The 18,198-nt window shown below is 40.9% G+C and overlaps 1 protein-coding gene across 7 annotated transcripts in view; it reads right to left on the bottom strand.

The window, feature by feature from the left end:
* The window catches only part of KLF12 (KLF transcription factor 12), a 249,059-nt gene that overhangs the window by 90,028 nt on the left and 140,833 nt on the right, over positions 1-18,198 (bottom strand). For all 7 annotated transcript variants that reach the window (XM_075046077.1, XM_075046072.1, XM_075046076.1 and 4 more), the window contains one exon: positions 6,387-6,924. In XM_075046077.1, coding sequence (XP_074902178.1) covers positions 6,387-6,924 — 538 coding nt within the window. The remainder of the gene's footprint in view (positions 1-6,386; positions 6,925-18,198) is intronic.

The following is an 18,198-nucleotide window of genomic DNA, read 5'->3' as shown; positions in this document are numbered from 1 at the left end:
CTACACAAAAAACAAACTGCTGAGACTATTGAGATTTATATCTCACTGAGCATCCAATATACAAGTACTCTATCACCAAAAGTAAACAGGGAAAACAGTAAAGGCAGAATATATTTAATATTAAATAAAATATTGCAAAGCCACTACAAAATGGTAGCAGATTGCAACTTACACACTGCAACAGTCTAGAGAGATTTTAGACACCAGAAAGTTTTCAGCAGGTTGGTCCAAGGCACAATAAAACCCAAAGCAGGGATAAAATAAATAAGTTTTATGCATGTGTTTCTGCTGGATCCAAATTTGTGGGATAAAGGTAACTAGATCAAAGCTCAGCCCTAGTGAGGGTACAGAGCTGAAGGACCAGAGGCATTCTTGGTGTCAAAAAGGACTTCCTCATCCTCCTTATTGCTAGGCTTCACAAATAAAGTTGGAATACACATCTACCTCATTACCCTCCCCAAATCTGCTCCTAGTTAAAAAACATACATGATGTTAAATCCACTGTTGATAAATCTTAAAAGAGCATGTGCTTCTATAGTGGAAAAACCTAAGCATGTCACTAGCGAGTCACCAGAAATACGACTTTTCTGGAGATTTAAGTAGAACACTGTTTATAGGACTCCCCACAGTTAACCCAAGCTACTTTGTCTTCAAGCAACCTCCTTCTCAATTTCAAATACCACAGCATATCTTGTAACCTGTGTTTTAACTCTCCATTCTGGCAAGAATTACTATTTACCCTAGTTCTTAAATATATGCACCATCTCCAGTAACACAGGTCCCACCCTGAACGTAAGCCTTTCCTCTTCCTGGCTAGGCATTGCCAACCTGCTTCTCTTTTCCAAGAACCACTAATACTTCTTCCAGACGAACCAAGCAAATGGGGAGAGAGATTCAACACTTTGGGGGACTGGAGGGTGGAGGTGGGACAGGTTGGAATACATACAGCTGCAAAAGATTTTTGTGCGTAACAATAAAAAAAATTATGGCTAAAGTAGAAACTCTCTGCCTCAATACAACTCAAATCCAAAATAACCATCTACTAAAATGTAGAAAGGATAATCACTTCACATGAAATAAAAAAGGCAACACTACTGGTTTTAATTAAGAGTCTCTTCCATAGCATAATTTATACAAAGAGACCATATAATCTGACCTTTCAACTTATGGAACGGTTCTTTAAATTTCTAGCTTTGGGCTACAAATTGCGTTTACTTTTGTGGAATAAACTTTACAATAGGCAGAAATAACAGGCTATACTTTAAAAAAAACCCCAAGGGCAGTGGATAATGTAATCTAGTGGTATCACCTGTTCTAAGCTGCAGAAAAATCTGTAGCAAAAGGTACTGCCTTTACTCCTTAATAATGTCTCCACAATGAGGAATATGGCATGTGTAAACTGTGAAAAGACACAATCTGTGTATTTCTGCTAGGTCTATACACAGACATAGTATCATAAAAATAGTCCACACCAATGTCATTACAGATGTTTACGTACACAGGAAGCAGATGAAGTTCAGTCAGCAAATTTAAATTTATAATGTTCTGACTACTGGAATTTGCAAGTGGTTGTGTCTTCTGAAAACTTTAAAACCCTTAAGAGCAAGAACCCAAAAACTTGAACCCCAAACCCCAGAAATACCAAAGTTGCACAGGTCCTTGGTGCACCATTATCAGGAGGGAGCTTCTAAAAGGCCCTTCAGTGAATGGAATAACTCTTCTGAACTACAGAAAACAAATTTTAAGGATATTATCTTTGGCAAAATCTGCTGCTAGAGGGACATGATTTGCCAGTAGTATTCAAGGATATCTTCTGAAAGCAAAGCAGTGGAAAGACTCAGGCTAATAGGACCAGAGTTAGTAGGGGAACATGATGCTGCCAGGGCAGGCCCTTTCGCTCCTGTCTGCTCTGAGCCTCTCCTTGTTCCCCTTCACCTTGCCCAGATCACTTTTCTACCTCCTTTTGCTTCTTCCCCCTTACTCTGTCTCCAACCCTCTCCCACTTTTCCTCCTGAACATGTTCAAACATCCATAGCCATCTCACCACCTCTCCTCTTCTTCCCCCTTCCTTTCCATCCTGCCCCTCTCCCCACTGCCCAGCCCCTTCCAACCTCCTCCATGCTTTCTCCCAGCCACAATATTTTTTGCTTTACCCTTTAAGGGGACTCATATTTTTTTCAGATCTCCCAATTTGGCTTGGTTTCTGCAACTGCCTATAAAGACAAAAAAAAGACAATGGTCCAAACCAAACTTGAGGTTCATGGCACAACACCACAGAGGTTCTAGAGCTTTTCACCAAAAAAAGCTGGAATAAATTTTTCAACATGGAAAGTGCTACATTTTTTTCTCTACGCTCAGTCTCAGGAAGAGTGGAATAGTTTTTTTCTTGAAACTTTCCTCAAAAAGAAAGAAAAAAAAAGAAAAAAGAAATAGCCTGAGGCAGACATGCAGCATGGAAAATGTTAGCCTAAATGGTTAGCATATAGACAGACTTTGAGCAACTAAAGACAGGGTTTTAACGGAAACCATCAGGCAACCTTATCTATAGGTGCTGCTACCTGCTGTGCCTCTAATTACACCTTTTAGCAATCCTCACCATTGCTGAACCAGGAGTAAAAAAGGCAAGGAAAGAGTTTTTCATGGGATTTTAATGCTCTGGAATACTTTAATGTATAATAATGTCTAGTGGTCACCACCTACTCCATGCAGAAAAAAATCTCCAAGTGCTTTTTAAGGCTTTGGATGGCAAGACAACAGTGGTGACCACTGAAGGGAGTGAACTTCATCTCTGCCACATTGTAGGGGGTGGCAAAGGGGGCAGCTCGGACCCACGGGGACTTGTGCCTGGCTCCCGTCCCGTCCGTGCCCCAACAGCCCTAACACATTACAACACTTTGTGCACATGAAATAATGTAAGGATTAGGTTGTAGGGGGCAACTTGCACAGCTGGGCTGGCAGTGTGGGGCAGCACACAAGACCCCCACTTTGGGGGTCTCCCTGGGGTGCCGCCTCCCCAGCGGGTGCATCAGGGGGATGTCAGGAGGGGAAGGTCCACGATCAGCATGGGAGTCCGCACGTAACAGTGTGTGTGTGTGCACCGATGTCAGTGTTGTGGGATTACCAAACAGTGTTAGAAACTTGTAGGAATTTGGTAAGACATTGTAAATGGCTAGTGTTGTATTACCGATACTGAACACATTGTCCACTGATTACCTTCTAATTATGTGTTGTTAATAGATTCCTAAAAATGCTTCGATCCTGATTTTGATTTACACTAGGTGAACTGAGAGGTTTTTATCCTGCAAAAAGCATCAATCTGACAGAAGGGTGTTTTTGTAGCATGATACCCCGGGCTCCTGTTGCCCCCCTTGGGGTACAGCATGTGGCACAGGACCTGACGGGATGCTGCCAGCAGCTTATACATATAAGAGCTAATTCTCTGCAAACCCATCTGGTTTTCAATGCTCCAGAAAGGGTTTGATTTAACAGGAAACCTTTTAAGTAAAAAATAGGAGAGAGGAGGCAGGACAGAAAGCAGAAATGAGTAGCACATTGGGAGGCAGAAAAGGAGATCTGAGACTCTCCTGAAGGAAGGTGCAACGGAAAACGCCAGGATGAATGACACCACAGAGAAGGATGCACAGTGGCAGAGGAGATGATAGTATGGGTTAGAAATATTAACAGATAAGGATGGAGAGATGAAGTAGAGCTGCTGAAACTGGCATTCAAAGAACAGTCAGCAAGATGTGAAGGACTAGAAAATATGGAAAAATAAAAAAAGAGGGGGAAACAGAAGAGGTAGCGATTTCTTGTGCTGGAGGGAAGTGAGAATTCAAACAGAACATGAAGAAAGAAGTATTTGCTTGAACTGCCTAGAAAAGCAGCTGCCGGGAGACAATTTTGTCCAAGAGAGAGGAAGGTGGACTAGGAAGCATCAGGGGAAGCAGAAAGCCACCCAAGCAAAATGCCTGGAGGCAGGATTAGAGGGATGGTGGTGACCTGAGAAGGTTTTGCAATAGAATTAAAAATGAAATGGTTCTAGTCAAACCTGGATGGAAGAGGAAAATTCAGCATGAGGAAAATAAAACTGGGAATAACAAGGAAAAAACCTTTCTAACTCGTTTCTTGCATCTTTCCCCTAAGTACCTGTATCTAGAAAAACATGAGAGGTCTGAACTGAAGTCTGATGTAATTTTCATCAATTTTAGCATGGGAAGTATCTCTGTTCAGGAAAGTGCCCAAGTCTCATTCAAGTGAAAGGGCTTAGATACAGGCTAATGTAAAATACAACTTTAAGTGCTTCCCAACAACACCCTTGGATCATCAACATGGTCTCTGATTTAGCACCAAAGCAGCAACAACACAGAGATTATGCGACAAATGCTGGCAATGCTATCTAGGTATCAACTTTGTTTCAGAGTGCGTACTTTTTTGTCTCTGAAAATGACCAATGTTCATGTAAAAGTTGAAAGTTGTGACTCTAGATGATTCTGAACCTGCATTTCTCCTTCAGGTGGTAAAGGATTAGCAACCAATTCAGTTTGACAGCAATGTCCTGTTAGCATCTGTTTATGTTTATTTCTTGTTTTCAGCATGAGAGCTGACCACTGAAGGGAAGTTAGTCTGTGCATATATGAAATTTACTTAATCAGTTAATTTGTGCAATATCATTGCATTTTATTATTTATATTGTTTTGCATTAAAGAAAGAAAAACACACTCCAGCAAAAGCTGAGAAAAGACGACTACCTAGAGTGGATTGCTGCCCATTATTCTTCTATTGTATGTATTCAAATTAACCTGAACATTCATATCAAAAGAATCAGTGATAGCAAAATGGGTACAACTGATGAGAAAAAAAAAATTAAAGAACGCTTAATCCTTTCTTTTTCTTCAGCTGTACATTAATAGGTGCTGCAGGGCTGGTTAATGATCTCTGCCAATAACAGCACAAAGGCGATATTGTCAGGGCAGCTCAGGAGACCCGGAGCTCATGGGCTGAAATCTCTATGGCACATTAAATTCTGGAATTTTGACAATGAAACTGGGGTAGCAAAGTTCCAGTTTTACAAGATGAGGAGGTGCTTCCCATAGAGGAGACTACTACCAGAGCCAACTAGCAACTTTGAAAAGAAAACAAACAGGAAAAATTCTGGATGAACTCAAGGTCAGGTGCTGCTCAAAGCTCCAAAATCAAAATGCAGACTAAAAATTTCCTTTTTCTTTTTTTCCCAGACAAGATGGTGAAAAGTTTTGCTTTCATTCATCATTTCTTGACATAACAGTACAAAGTCCTAAAATTACATCACTGTATGAAGTGCAATAAAACTTCTTAAACTGTCATTTTGAGGCTTAAACCAAAACCCAGATCAGCTGTGAGCTCGTTTCCTATGTCCAAGCCTGTTGAGACACAGGAACATAGACCTCATTTCAGGGGAAAATTAGCTACATTTCATTCACTCACACATGATAAACCATGAACCTTGAAATGAGTCTCTTTCATTCCTTTCCTCATGTTCCCATCTCTGCCACTAATGCCTTCTTTACAAAGCTATGCTTTTCAAAGTATCTGGGCACATCTGTTTTCTCTTTTCTTCCTCCACCCATCATGTCACCATCTCTAACAAGTTTTTGCTCCCTCAGTAACTGTTATGTTCTCATTTTTTCTTGCTTTCCAGCTCTCCTATCTGTGTTCTTTGAACACCTCTGCACAAGTGTATCTGTCCTTCTGGCGCATGCTTTCTTCCTCCCTTCACACCTCCATGTGCCTCAGGACCTGTGTCTGCAAAACTCATTCCCAAAATATACACTCCGTGTGGTTTCCTTCCATTCTGCTGTTTAATCTGGAAGAAGAAACCAAATTCAAAGTATTGCACTGCCACTCCCTGAGCTTAATAAAACCTACCTCTCTGCATCTGCACCACTCTTTGGTCCAAAAGCCTTTCCTCTGCACATTCCTACAGCCCAGCGACTGCTTTCTCTTTGCATGGAAACAATTTCTCTGACATTCCTTCCCTTGCCAAATCTGTATCACCTGGTGAGTTTTCCATGTTCATCTATGATGTTTTATATATTGTCGCTATTCTGTTGTCCTACTTCTCCAGCTTCTGGGGAGGGATTTATTCCTCTCAGGACAAAACTTGCCACGAGCTGTCTGAGCATCTAGCACCACTGCTGACCTCAATCTTTATAAAAATATTTTATTTATTTCAAAGAGCATCTGGGATAAGACTTTTAAAGGTTCCTCCCGATAGTGTAAGTTGTATGTCTTTTCAGCAAACAACACAGCAAGTTTGGAAACTAACAGCTTTATAACATCGTTACATTTTCGCCATACAAAAGCGGTTTTAGAGATGCCACAGATGCACAAAACTGGTTCCATCTTACCTTTGACATGGCTTCTCCCATCCTCCAACAGTGGTACTACTATAGTGTTGTTCATATTCCCAGGTGATCTCACAGCTGTATAGACAACAGGTACCGACTGTACCACCACGGGGATACGGTGCACATGACTCATTTTGTTGGACTGCAAGTTCATGGGGCTTGAAGGTGGTACTGGATGGATAATGTGCAAAAACTGCTGGCCTCCAACACCAGATGCAGAGGCCACAAGAGGACCTGGAGTTAATACTGACGGTACAGATGCCGCTGAGGATACCGATGTTATTACTGTGGGTGATGAAGCTGGCCGACTAGAAGAAGTAGAAGTAGAAGAAGGGGAGGAGGCTGATGCTGTCATGGAAACTGGTGAAGATGAAGCTGCTGTAGGGGACGACCTGGCTTTGTTTATTGACAAGTCCACTGGTTCAGTCTGTGTTTGGAAATGGTCTGTAGATAATGAATCCTCTGTGGGGTCTGCCTTCATGTTGTTTAGTAACAAGGGTACAGCTTCCATATCTGGGTAGTTGTGGACGTTTGGAGACTGTTGAGGAAGGACAAAGGGATGTAGTTACATATGTGGCTAAAGATGACTTGCACAGCCAGTTGCTAACACACATCACACAACTTGGTCATAAAAACCACAGGATTTGTTTCCTGTTCTTGTGTCAGCTCACAATTTTAAAGGACAAATCATGCTAGAAATCACAGACATGTTCAGTTTCAACAGAATATTAAAAAAAAGTTCTACTCCCATTTCTTAGAAGGTGGCAGGATTAACTGTACAAAATCACCCTGTTTCTTTGCACTATGCAACGTCATCAGTGACAAAAATTTTAATATCTTCACTATTTATATTGACAGGATACTTTTTCCCCAACATCTAGCTTTAAGCTACAGCGTTACTCTCTTGTGTCATCTCCAATGGACATGAAGACAAACCAGTCACCACTGTTTTTCAAACTTTCTGCGTGCTTGAAGACTGTAATTTCCCCCTACTTGTCTACCTTCTTCTAGACTAGGCAGATCTTACTTCTTTCTCTCATAGGTCAGCTTTAAAAGAACAAGCCTTAGCACTCTTGTTTGCTCTTTGCAGTGATCTTTGCAGTTTTGGCCACACCAGTTTTCAGAAGCCTTATGCTAAACACAGTCTTTCAGTTCAATGTTTGACTTTTTGCATTCTGCATGGTTACTGCTAATGAACTTACAAGTCAGTTTGTATGGTTGCCCTGTTACAGGCAGCAATGGCTACAGCAATTCATTATTCTGAATTAGCACATTAGATAGCCTGCCCCATTGTTATAAATTTTTTTATTTGTTTTCCATACTAATTAAGAACAATTTTCCTGACTTCGCAAAGTAATTTTATTCTTTAGACCAACTCTTTCAAAGCTGGTTGGTCTAAATTTATTCTAGACTGGTGCCAACTGCCATTTTTATACTTTTATTCCTTATTTCCATCATCAAAGAGGTTAATAGAATTTTTGAATAATGCTAGGCCAAAGATAGATCCCTAGAGAAGCTCATTAGATATATCTTTCCTTTTTGACAGTACTTCATTAATAACCACTCTTTAAAAATGTTTTTTCAAGTAATTTTCAATAGGAAGAGCAAGGAAGGAAATGCCCATCAATAACCTGGTAGTAAGACAAAGCACAGCTCTCAGCTAAGCACCTCCATGGCACTGCACTGCAGCAGAGCTTCTCTACAGGCACACACACACGCTTATGTGCTGTAGTACAGAAAACCAACCTCAATAAAAAGCATTTGCCAAGCTACTTCAAATCTCACTTGACCCAAAGCAATTATTCCATATACAGATCTAACAAGCAATCTTTTTATGGTACCTAAGCAGCTCCAAATGCATTCTCTCAATCTCTAGATTATAGTATTTACTAAGTATCTAAAAATATTAAGTCAGAAATATTTAAGCCACAAATATTTTAGTTCGTCTACTCTAAATAAGCTAACAATCAAGCAAGCTATGAATTCACTTTGGGATTTTTGTAATCAGCTATGTTAAATATTTTCATGGAGAACCCTCCTGGTTTTGAGTCAGAGCCAAATTTCATCACAGAACAGAGTTCTATTTCAAAAGGAAAATAGAAACACTAATATTAAAAACTGTAATAATAACAGCCTAAGTGGATATTATCCCTGGCATGCTGAAAGATGAGATGTTCTAGTAGATCCCATCTATTCAGCTGATTTAGACTGGTTCTTAGATCTGACATTTTCCCCTATTTGAAAGCAAGAACACCTCTGGAACAGTAAGCCTCTTCCTCTATTCATACACAAATCAACTTGAAACAAAGGAACCCCAATTCATCTGGCCCCCTGGACCCTGCTGTTCTGCTGTAATACAAATAACAAAAGCAAAAAAAAATCCCTTTATAAAGACCATGGGAAGTCCTCCAGCTAAAAAAGAACACAGAGTGAAGAACAGGTTACTTTTCAAGGTGCATAAGCAGCTAAGAGTGACAAGGTTACAAAAACCTCTTCCTCAAAGTGGCAAAACTGCCTGTAATTGCCCAGTGATGATTCCTGGTAACTTCCCTGAAACACCTTATCCTGGCTATTGTCAATACTGAGATTCCGCATTAGGCATACCATACGTGCTGTGATAAAGACAAAACCATAAACATACATGGCACAAGTAGTTAATTTGTCAAATCTTTACAAGTCTTATATATGGAATGGGCAAACAGACTGGTTCTGCTGAACTAAACAGATCAGTTGTAGAGTGAAGGCAAGACGGAGAGGGACACTCTGCACAGGCCATACCCACATCTTCGTAAGGCCAAAGGCAACATCTTCTATCCTATGTTTGAGAGAAGGGGGATAAATGGGGTCAACTCACGTACATGGGAGATGATGGATCCCCTTGTGCACATGGCTGGGCAAGGGTCATCTAGAAGCAGTACAAACTGCCAGCTCCATCCACAAGGCAGATAAACGTGCCATGGAGAAAATCCTCCCTGTTGACATACTTCCAGGCTTTGCCTGGGTGCCAGAGGCAGATTTCAGGCTGACTCAATGCCACCTGCCTCAGCAGCACAACTTGTTCCTCTGTGAGCTGAAGGATGGATTACCCCACTGTTGCTGTCCTCTGTTGCTCTTCAGATCACCTTGAAGTGCTCTGAAGGCACCGGCAACTTGATGTACCCAGCGTATGCATGTCAGACTGTTCCAAAGGAGTCTTCTGACTTTGGGGATACTTCTGGGACTGGACACAAGGGATCCATGCAGACCTCAAAAGCAGTCCATCACCAAACAGAGTGCAGTCTGCCCTGCAGTCCCACCTGCCTTTGCAGGAAGCAGCATCAGGCCCCCTAAAGGAAGAGTAAGGAAGAACCCCAAACCCTTATGTAGCTGATGCCACACAAAGTACTTGTTCCATAGATAGAGTCAATTGTCTTTGAGACAAAACACAGGTCACGACTTACAGATTTTTCTAGACTGTGCTAAGAACAGGCCTCTGTTTTACTATAGTAATTACACCTAGTCTTTTGGGAATTAAAAAAAAAAAACCAAGGAAAAAAGTAACATGTAACTGCAGTCTATCATAGAAATCACTTTCTCTTTTAATAGCTCTTCTGCATTTACTTTTGTACTGTACATTCCTTATATTGCATCCACTTTCGGTAGGTACCCTCTTCTTGTCCAGAACTGCCGGAAGGGCCATGCAGTCTCTATGTACTATGGTAATACAGTCAATACTATTATTTCAGTCTTCAGTTGTAAAACTAAACTCAAAACCTTTACAATCCCTTCATGAATTTCTCCAAACAGGATGAAAACTGGTATGCCCTTCAATGACCTCCTTCCACCTCCAAAACTCTCAGATTAAGCATGCCCTTTCTTTGGCAAATTCAGGCTGTGACTGATGTCAGTTGACATTACAAAAGACAACAGGATCCTTATCAAAACAGGTTTGTACATCCTGTACTTCAGATAAAAATTGTAAACAAGTGTTATATTTTGTTCTGGTGGTGGTGAACAAAGAGATCTACCTCAACAACTCACACTCCCTTACAGTGACCTACGAGTAGTATAGATGTTTCTCCATGATCTCAGATTTTACTTAAGCTGCCAAAGCTCTATTTAAACTGTACTTGAATCAAAACTTTTAACATTAAATTATCGTTATTACCTGAAAATGGATGGTATAAGCAAACCTTTCCCAATGACGATGACTGGTCCAGAGTTAGGAACTATGGGACGAAGAGTAGCAATGAAGCCAAAAGGATGGCTGAATTCTCAGTACACCATTTCTTAGTTAGAATGTTATGAACTAACAATTAACTGTTCATTTCCCTAGATGATGAGTGTTGCCATTAGTTCCATTTAACAGAACCACATCTTTTCTAATTGAGATCATAACACTGTGGTTGGGATATTCAGAGGTATACCTTCAGGCATTCTGTCAGCTCATAAAGTCAACCGGCTGAAAAATGAATGGTTGCGTGTTTTTTTTCTTCTGTCTCTCTATTCCTGCCTTTCTATCCTTATCTAGTGAACTGGGCTTCTTGTGGTGGTGTGGGCTCAGCTGATTGCTAGTTTGGGCTGAAACAGGTTTTCCCCATCTGGCTCCCAAAAGTGTCCGTGTTGGTTTTGCAAACTTCATTTTGGTTTTAGGGGTCTAAACTCTGTTGTTGAGAGTTTGGCAGCTTCCAGAGCATTTGGTGGGTTAGAAAGGGTTCAGCCTGAGGTCCCTGTAACCCAGTGGGCTGCCTTGGACATCAGCCCAGACCATGGAAATACAACATGAAGGGGTACAGCTCCACGTGGCTTCCCTCATCTCACTGCTCCTGCCCACTGCTATAAAGGAGAGGGACAGTTTCAGCCCTGCCTTCAGTTGGGATTCAGAGGCAAATCTCAGCAATGCCTCTCTCTGCGACACCGCCATCGCATCCTCATGCTGTTCAACATCCACTCAAATCCAGGCTGAAACAGAACTGGAAGGCAGGTTAGGATGGCTCCCTGCTAGAAAAGGCTTTTTAATAAAGCTCTAGCCTCTCTTAGTCAGTGCTCTGTTTCATGCTTTTTGTGCCTGCCCTTTAAAGCTGTACACCAGTATTCTCTGCAGTGCTCTGTTTCATTAGCTTGCCATTAATAAACGCCGCCAGGAACATAACACGTGATTTCCCTATTCACAAAGCTTTTTTTGGCTGTGTAAAAAAGCATTCCGTACTGCCCTCTTCCCCAACCATTACGGAAAAACAACCAGTCAGCCACACAACCAGCCACAAGACCCTGAGCGAAGTATGGTGAAGTTAGGGCTGATAATGTCTTATCTGCTGGATGGCCATCCTTTCCTGCACAGTTCTACATCACCTTCTTTCCAGCCCCCTGAAATCCACCTCCTCTTAACTTCCTTGGGAGGAAATTTTGCAACAGCCCCTTTGCACTCTCTTATTCTACTCATGGCAATCTTTTCTGTGTACCGGCATTGTCTCCCATCCATGACCAAGTCATGAAGAGCTCAGTTTACACACAGCTGAGTGTAAAACCAGTGAAAAAGCAAAGACCATTTTGTTTTCAGCAACTCATCCTGATGCCTTGCAGTTCATCAACTTCACAGGCTACTAAGCTTCAGTGAGTCTTTGTGCCTTTGTGGAGTTTTATTGCTCCCACACAACCGAGTTTACAAACCTCCAACCATCAGCTGTCAGCTTTTAAAGTGTTCTTCCTTTCTGGCAGCAATCGCCCAAGGTCAAACAATTTGTAAGAAAGCATACCAAAAAAGCTGTCCTTGATGACGGAAACTGAACAGACTAAATTTAGCATTTATAAAATAAGCTGGCTTTAAGGACAGGAAGTTAAAAAATAAATTGCTAAAAGCTTAACTCTTCAGTCAAAACCCCTTCTTGGTTGTCATCGTGCTGCCCCACCTCATTCTGCTCTGGCAGTAGAAATTTCAGGCAGCATGATTTTGTTTTGTCACAGTTAAAGGAGAGTGCGATGAGAAAATCATTCTGAAAAGCTACCTACATATTTAACCATGCTGTTGCCACTGCCATACCAAAACGCCAAGGCTCAAGCAGTGCAGGCATACAGTCTTATGGGCAGGCAGTGCAGAACTGAGCTCAGCTAGAGCAGCTTTCAGCTCTGATCACCATGCTTGAAGGGTGAAATCTAAATAACCAGGAATATTCTGCAGGTTACAGATTTTCTAACACTTGACAGTTAAAGAAACACATGCTAGGTTTGAAATGACAAAAACCACTTGCTCTAGCAGAAGTAATACTGCTTCTGCATAGCACACAGATGTGCTTACAACTCTAATGCCGTGAGATGTGCAGGTGGATTGGGTTTAGGATATGGTATGTTCATCTTTGGAATACAATTTGTTTTTTCAAATTAAAATGGAATATTTTCCTAATCTTTCTTGTAGATAAGGGTAGAAAGCTCATGCTCCCGAAACAGCAGTTCTGTGGGTGCTTGCCATGAAGCATATCTGCCTGTATCAGGTTTTATCCTGTCGCGCCCCAGAGTGGCACTTGCAGAGTGGCAACTAGGCACTTGCAGAGTATGAAAGGTTGGCGCACGGCTAGCTTGGGTAAGTAGCAGCTTAGGCACTTCAAAGAGCCCTGTAAGTTACGGCTTAAGTACCCAGCGCTTTCCTCGGAGTCTTTTTTGGTTTATCTTACTAATGCAAGGGTGAATTATCTTTAAAATTATGGGAAGAGATGTTTTTGAAAACACCTTCCCATCATGAGAAATTACATTCACAACACTCACATGCTTCCGCTTGAAAATCTCCACTTTAACCAAGCAACGAAATACTCTAAGAAAAGGAAGAAGTAATACAACCTGCCAAAAAAATGAACTAAACAACGTCTACTAGAAACACTCTGCTATCCCCCTGAAAAGAAGACACATCCAAGCCTCAACTATGCTCGCTTTGAGATGCAGCTATCATTATTAATCTGTACATGAGGGGTACATCAGTACAGTGGTGACAGACAGCTGTCGAAAATCAGAAGGGCGAACACGTAGACAGCTGAAAACTAAAACTGAGCAAAATACTTAAAAAATTGTTTCCGAATGCAAAAGCACCAAGCGAACAGGCATTTGTGCCTTTTTGCTCAAGGCTGCTGCTGCAGGCTTTCCCAGGCTGACAGAACTGCTCAGCTCGGATGCGCTGGACAAATGCAGCAGGTCACGCTGAAGAAAAGAGCAAAATGCAAGACAGCTGAACCTTTCTGCTTTTTTTTCTGGAAGCAGAAGTTAAAAAGTGGCTTACTATTCATTTTCAAGAAACGGTTGCTCAGGGTCAAGGTTAAATTTGTGTTCCAAGGAAGAAAAGAGATTCCCAAGAGATGGCATTCCCAAGCAAGGTTGAGTCAGACTCTGTTACAACAACTCCCATTGAAGCTTTTCTAAAAAGCACCAGTTGGCACCGAGAAAAACAGAGGGTATGGTCCAGGAATTATTAAAATAAAAAGAGGTTCAATGAAAATGCATTTAAACAAATTGGAATCAATTCAACAGGAGAGACTGAGAGATACCACTTTAAAGTACTTGTGATTCACTTAATGTATCATTATCTCTGCGTAACACTTGGATGTTTGATTTCAAAGTGGATGTTTCCAACCCTCAAGGCCTAAAAATAAAATTTCTATTCTCTTTGTGAATCTGAAGGGGCAAAAGAAACTCAGCAGACACTATGGGGCACAGGTGGCCTTTGTCAGCAGAGTGATGCAAAATGCGTAGAACCTACAAAAGATGCCCCCAAATAAAAGAGAATTAACTAAGAGATGGGGAGATCAAATTCAAACCAACCACTCATAAATAGACAAGCAAAATTCAAGCTCCAAGGCTGTAAAAATTATCTTTTAACTCTTCCTGAACAGAACACTATGGTGTTACTCCACAACTACTTCAACAATTAAAATGTACCATGTGCTGCAACCTTTATTAACAGCTCAAACTAGGACTGGGAAAATGTGTTTCAAAATGAAAGGAGATCGCTATGCAAACAGCATTAATTTTTAAACGTGTTTAACAATGAACGCAAATACATCTAGTGTGAAATGACTTATTTTTAAATAATACATTTGCAAAGACAGAGTAAGCATTAAGGTTACTTGGCATTTAACTTTCCTGTCCCCAAACTGACAGGTTTACCAGAGGGTTTCTCCAATGACACAGAAGGAGAACAAGTGATTACAGACTTCTACAGCCCAATAAACTAATCAGCCCCTGTACTATCTGGTACATTAAATGTAAAAATGATACATTTCTTGAACATGAAGCCAAATTCTCAGTTTCTCAGTATGTCAAACTCCACGTAGGCCTTCCATGATTTTCTCTGAAAAGCAACAAAACCTACCCCCTTGATCCCTAAATCATTAACACGTTCAGAAAACTAGCTGTTCAGCATAGAAGTATTATTTATATTTGAGCAATGTTACTAGAATGCTCTATCAAAGGAAGAATCTGTTGAAAGAAACTAATTTATGCCCATCGCTATGACACAAATCTTCAAGAGAAATGAGTCTAACAAAGGTGTGGAACAACAGTATTGTAAGACGTTGCTTGCAATATTACATGCTTAAGCATATAAAGAATACTGCTAATATATTTGTATTCCTTGGACTAATATATTTTAGATTTGAGAATAATTTGTGAACAAATGGCAGATCCCTACGTAATTGTTAAAGAGGAGATAAAATACCATGAAAAAATATCTTTTTGCCCCCAGTTCAGAATTATTTTTGGGATTTAAAAAAATGTTAGTTTATAAAATCCCAGACAACAAGAACTTCACACTTCCACTTAGCAGCTCTCATCATATGTTTTTCCCCTCATGTTTTTGGGGTAATTATTCCCCTTTTTGATTTCACTTAGTTCTTTCTTTTCTCTAGTACAATTTTAAATCAGAATCGTTCCATTTAGGTTATCCAAAAACTTGAGTTAATAAATTTGAGTCCTTGACGTTTACATTAGAAAACAATAAGAAAAATTGTACTAGACATATATTAGGATTTTTTAATTAATTTGGTTTTGTCAATCTAGACTAGTTACTTAGCGCCACATGGAATACATTGGGAACTTTCCACAAGTACCCACCAAGCAAGTTTGCTGATCAAGAGGTCCACCAAATTGGCAAGGCTTAGTGAAAGTCATTTTTGAAAAACATACTCAGCAGCACTTACATTTCTAGGTGAAAATATTCAAATTATATTCTAAGACTTATTTTTATCTAACACGGATGCATTCGATGTTTCCACATGAACCAGCCTGCACTGAAAAACAATGAAAGCCTGAAGAAGAATTTGCAGCCAACTATTTGCTGAAGATCCACAAGTAAAAACTTTGATGCAAAGATTCAGTCAATATTTTCCTACTCTGCACATCATCACAGAATATTCATAAATGTGTTAGCAAAAAAGGACTATGACAAATAATGCATGAAACTACTTTTTATACCTTTTAACCACCTGCAAGCTGTTGCCCAGCTCCAGGCAAAGCTCAGCCATGTTCCCAACAGCCTTGGAGCTCAGCACTCTCAAACTGATCTTGCACTTCCAAGCCATTCCTCCTTGGGCAAGCAGTGCCAGATGCAGCAAGAGGACTCCGCACCCAGTAAATACAGCTGATGTGAAAAAGATATAAAAGACTAGGCAGTTAATTCTTTTTAATTATTCCTCAATAGTCAGTCTTCCTTGCATGTCCTTTGTGGTATGAAGATACTCATGAACTACTGTAACATTATACAGGAGACGCCAGTAATTTTACAGCTATCTGATAAATACATCACAAGTGATGGTGGAGGTGCCATGCCTGAAACTCACACCTAATGCAATCCATGCACTGCAACTGGGCTTCTCTCTGTCTCTCTCTACATGTCTTTGTTCATCTTAATTTCCACCAGAAGGATTAATTTTCCCAAATGAACCTCCTTCTTCTGTTTACCGTTCTTCAAGCTAAAGTTTAGGTTCATTTTGTTCTTCTGACCTCTCAACTGAGATTGCATCTCAATTTCAACACAGTTTTCTTTACTAAAATAAATACATTAAGTAGAACTAACTACAGTTGGATTTGACTGAAATTAAGCCTTTCAGTGGTTTGGAGGGAGGGGAGAAAAAAAAAAAAAGGTTCACTTTAGAGAGAAAAAAATTAAAGAAGTTTTTACTAAAACTAGCACTTTCCAGTGCCTGTTCCTCAAACAGACTTCCAGGACCACCTACCCCAGAACTGGCTGTTGGTCCGAGTAAAACAAACATGCCCGGTGCCGTTCGCTGGCACTGAGGTTCCACAGCCTGCATTTGTATAGCCAAAACCTCTCATGCCCTGAGTGCGGGTAGCTTTACCCAGGCTCGTTAAACTGGGTGCAACGACCTCAGTCCTAACCTCCTTGAACTCCTCCTCCTGCTTCCCACTGCTGCCCTTCCTCTGGGACTGGGCAGCACCAAGGAGGACATCAGCTGATCTCGAAGAAGGAAAAAGAGCCAAATTTGGGAGGAGGAGAATAACACTGGCTGGAAAAAAGCCTTACAGAGGCAGACAAAATGTAGAGATTTGGTCTGGCTCTGTCTGAGAAAGGAAACTGATAGTGAGTCCTGGCTGGGAAGGCTGGGATACCATCAGCAAAGAGACCAGGGCTCCAAGGGGTCATGTGAGGTGAGCCTGTGAATTAAGGAAAGTAGGCATTCTATATCCTAAGCAAGCCATTAGGTCACCTAACGTCACCTCAGATGCAACTGGGAGGATTATGAGATGAAGATGAGGGTGAGAAGAAAGTGCTGCCCATCTCCCTGGGTGGTGGGGTTGGCTGGGAAGGCTGCGGGGCCTGGCTGGATGTGAGGAAGAGTGTCCCAGCCTGGAGGAGAGGAGACGGGTCAAGCTTGGAGTGACCAGACAAAAGGGTTTGTGCCAAGTAAAGCAAAACGCCCTGCCAGTGCCTGGCATGGGACCCGAAGCCGCTGAGGTTCAGCATTCCTCTGCTGTCAGCAGATATCCCCGAAACCCACTGGTGAAACATCCGGTCCCTCCACAACACCCATCCACAAAAATTGAAGACAAGAAGTGCGTGTTGCAGTAATTGCCCACTACAGGGTCTGATCAAAGTTAGCACAGACAGCCCTCCTCCTAACACTGTCCTAAGGCAGGCTGCTTCATCGTTCAGGCTTACTAATGTTCTTTTAACACAGCTTTTGGGAAGGGAGGGTTGGGAGGGCTAATTCTGACTTTTTCCCCCAAAAGTGAATGTGCTCTTATATAAACTATGAATATGTATATTTGGAAAATTAGTTTTTAATGCCTCTGGAATGGATTTTGATTCAACTCACTGCCCTGGTACATCACAGTACTTACTGTTACAGAAGAAAAGACCAATAAAAACCTAACCCTCTCTGTGCACCTTCTCTGAGTCTTTACATATATTATAAAAATCACACTTAAAGGCTAAATAAGATAGGATATGGATTACGAGATGGACAACCTATTGACACTATACACGGACCAGCAGACAAACACTCAGGTACAGACCATTTAATGCAATACTCTGGAGCTAACTGTGAAGACTTCCTTGTTTCAGTTCTTATCCTATGGCAATAATAACCACTTACTGATTATTTCAAACTGATTAGTGTTCAGAAATCTCCTTTAGATGGGGATAATACAAACTACTTGCACTTTACACAAGGGAAAATGTGGGGGGAGAATCTTAAAGAGTTTTTCCGGTACTACAATATCAAAGTTTAGAGTTACAACATTAGAGCTAAAACATTATAATACTGAATAAAAAATTAAATGCATTCTAACCACAAAGCCCTATAAATATGATTTTATTCTTTCTGATTTTTAA

Source organism: Buteo buteo, chromosome 14 (assembly GCF_964188355.1).
Source record: "Buteo buteo chromosome 14, bButBut1.hap1.1, whole genome shotgun sequence".
In the NCBI taxonomy this organism is placed as follows: domain Eukaryota; kingdom Metazoa; phylum Chordata; class Aves; order Accipitriformes; family Accipitridae; genus Buteo; species Buteo buteo.
Note: the sequence above shows the minus strand (reverse complement) of the source record. Positions and strands in the feature narration are given on the sequence as shown.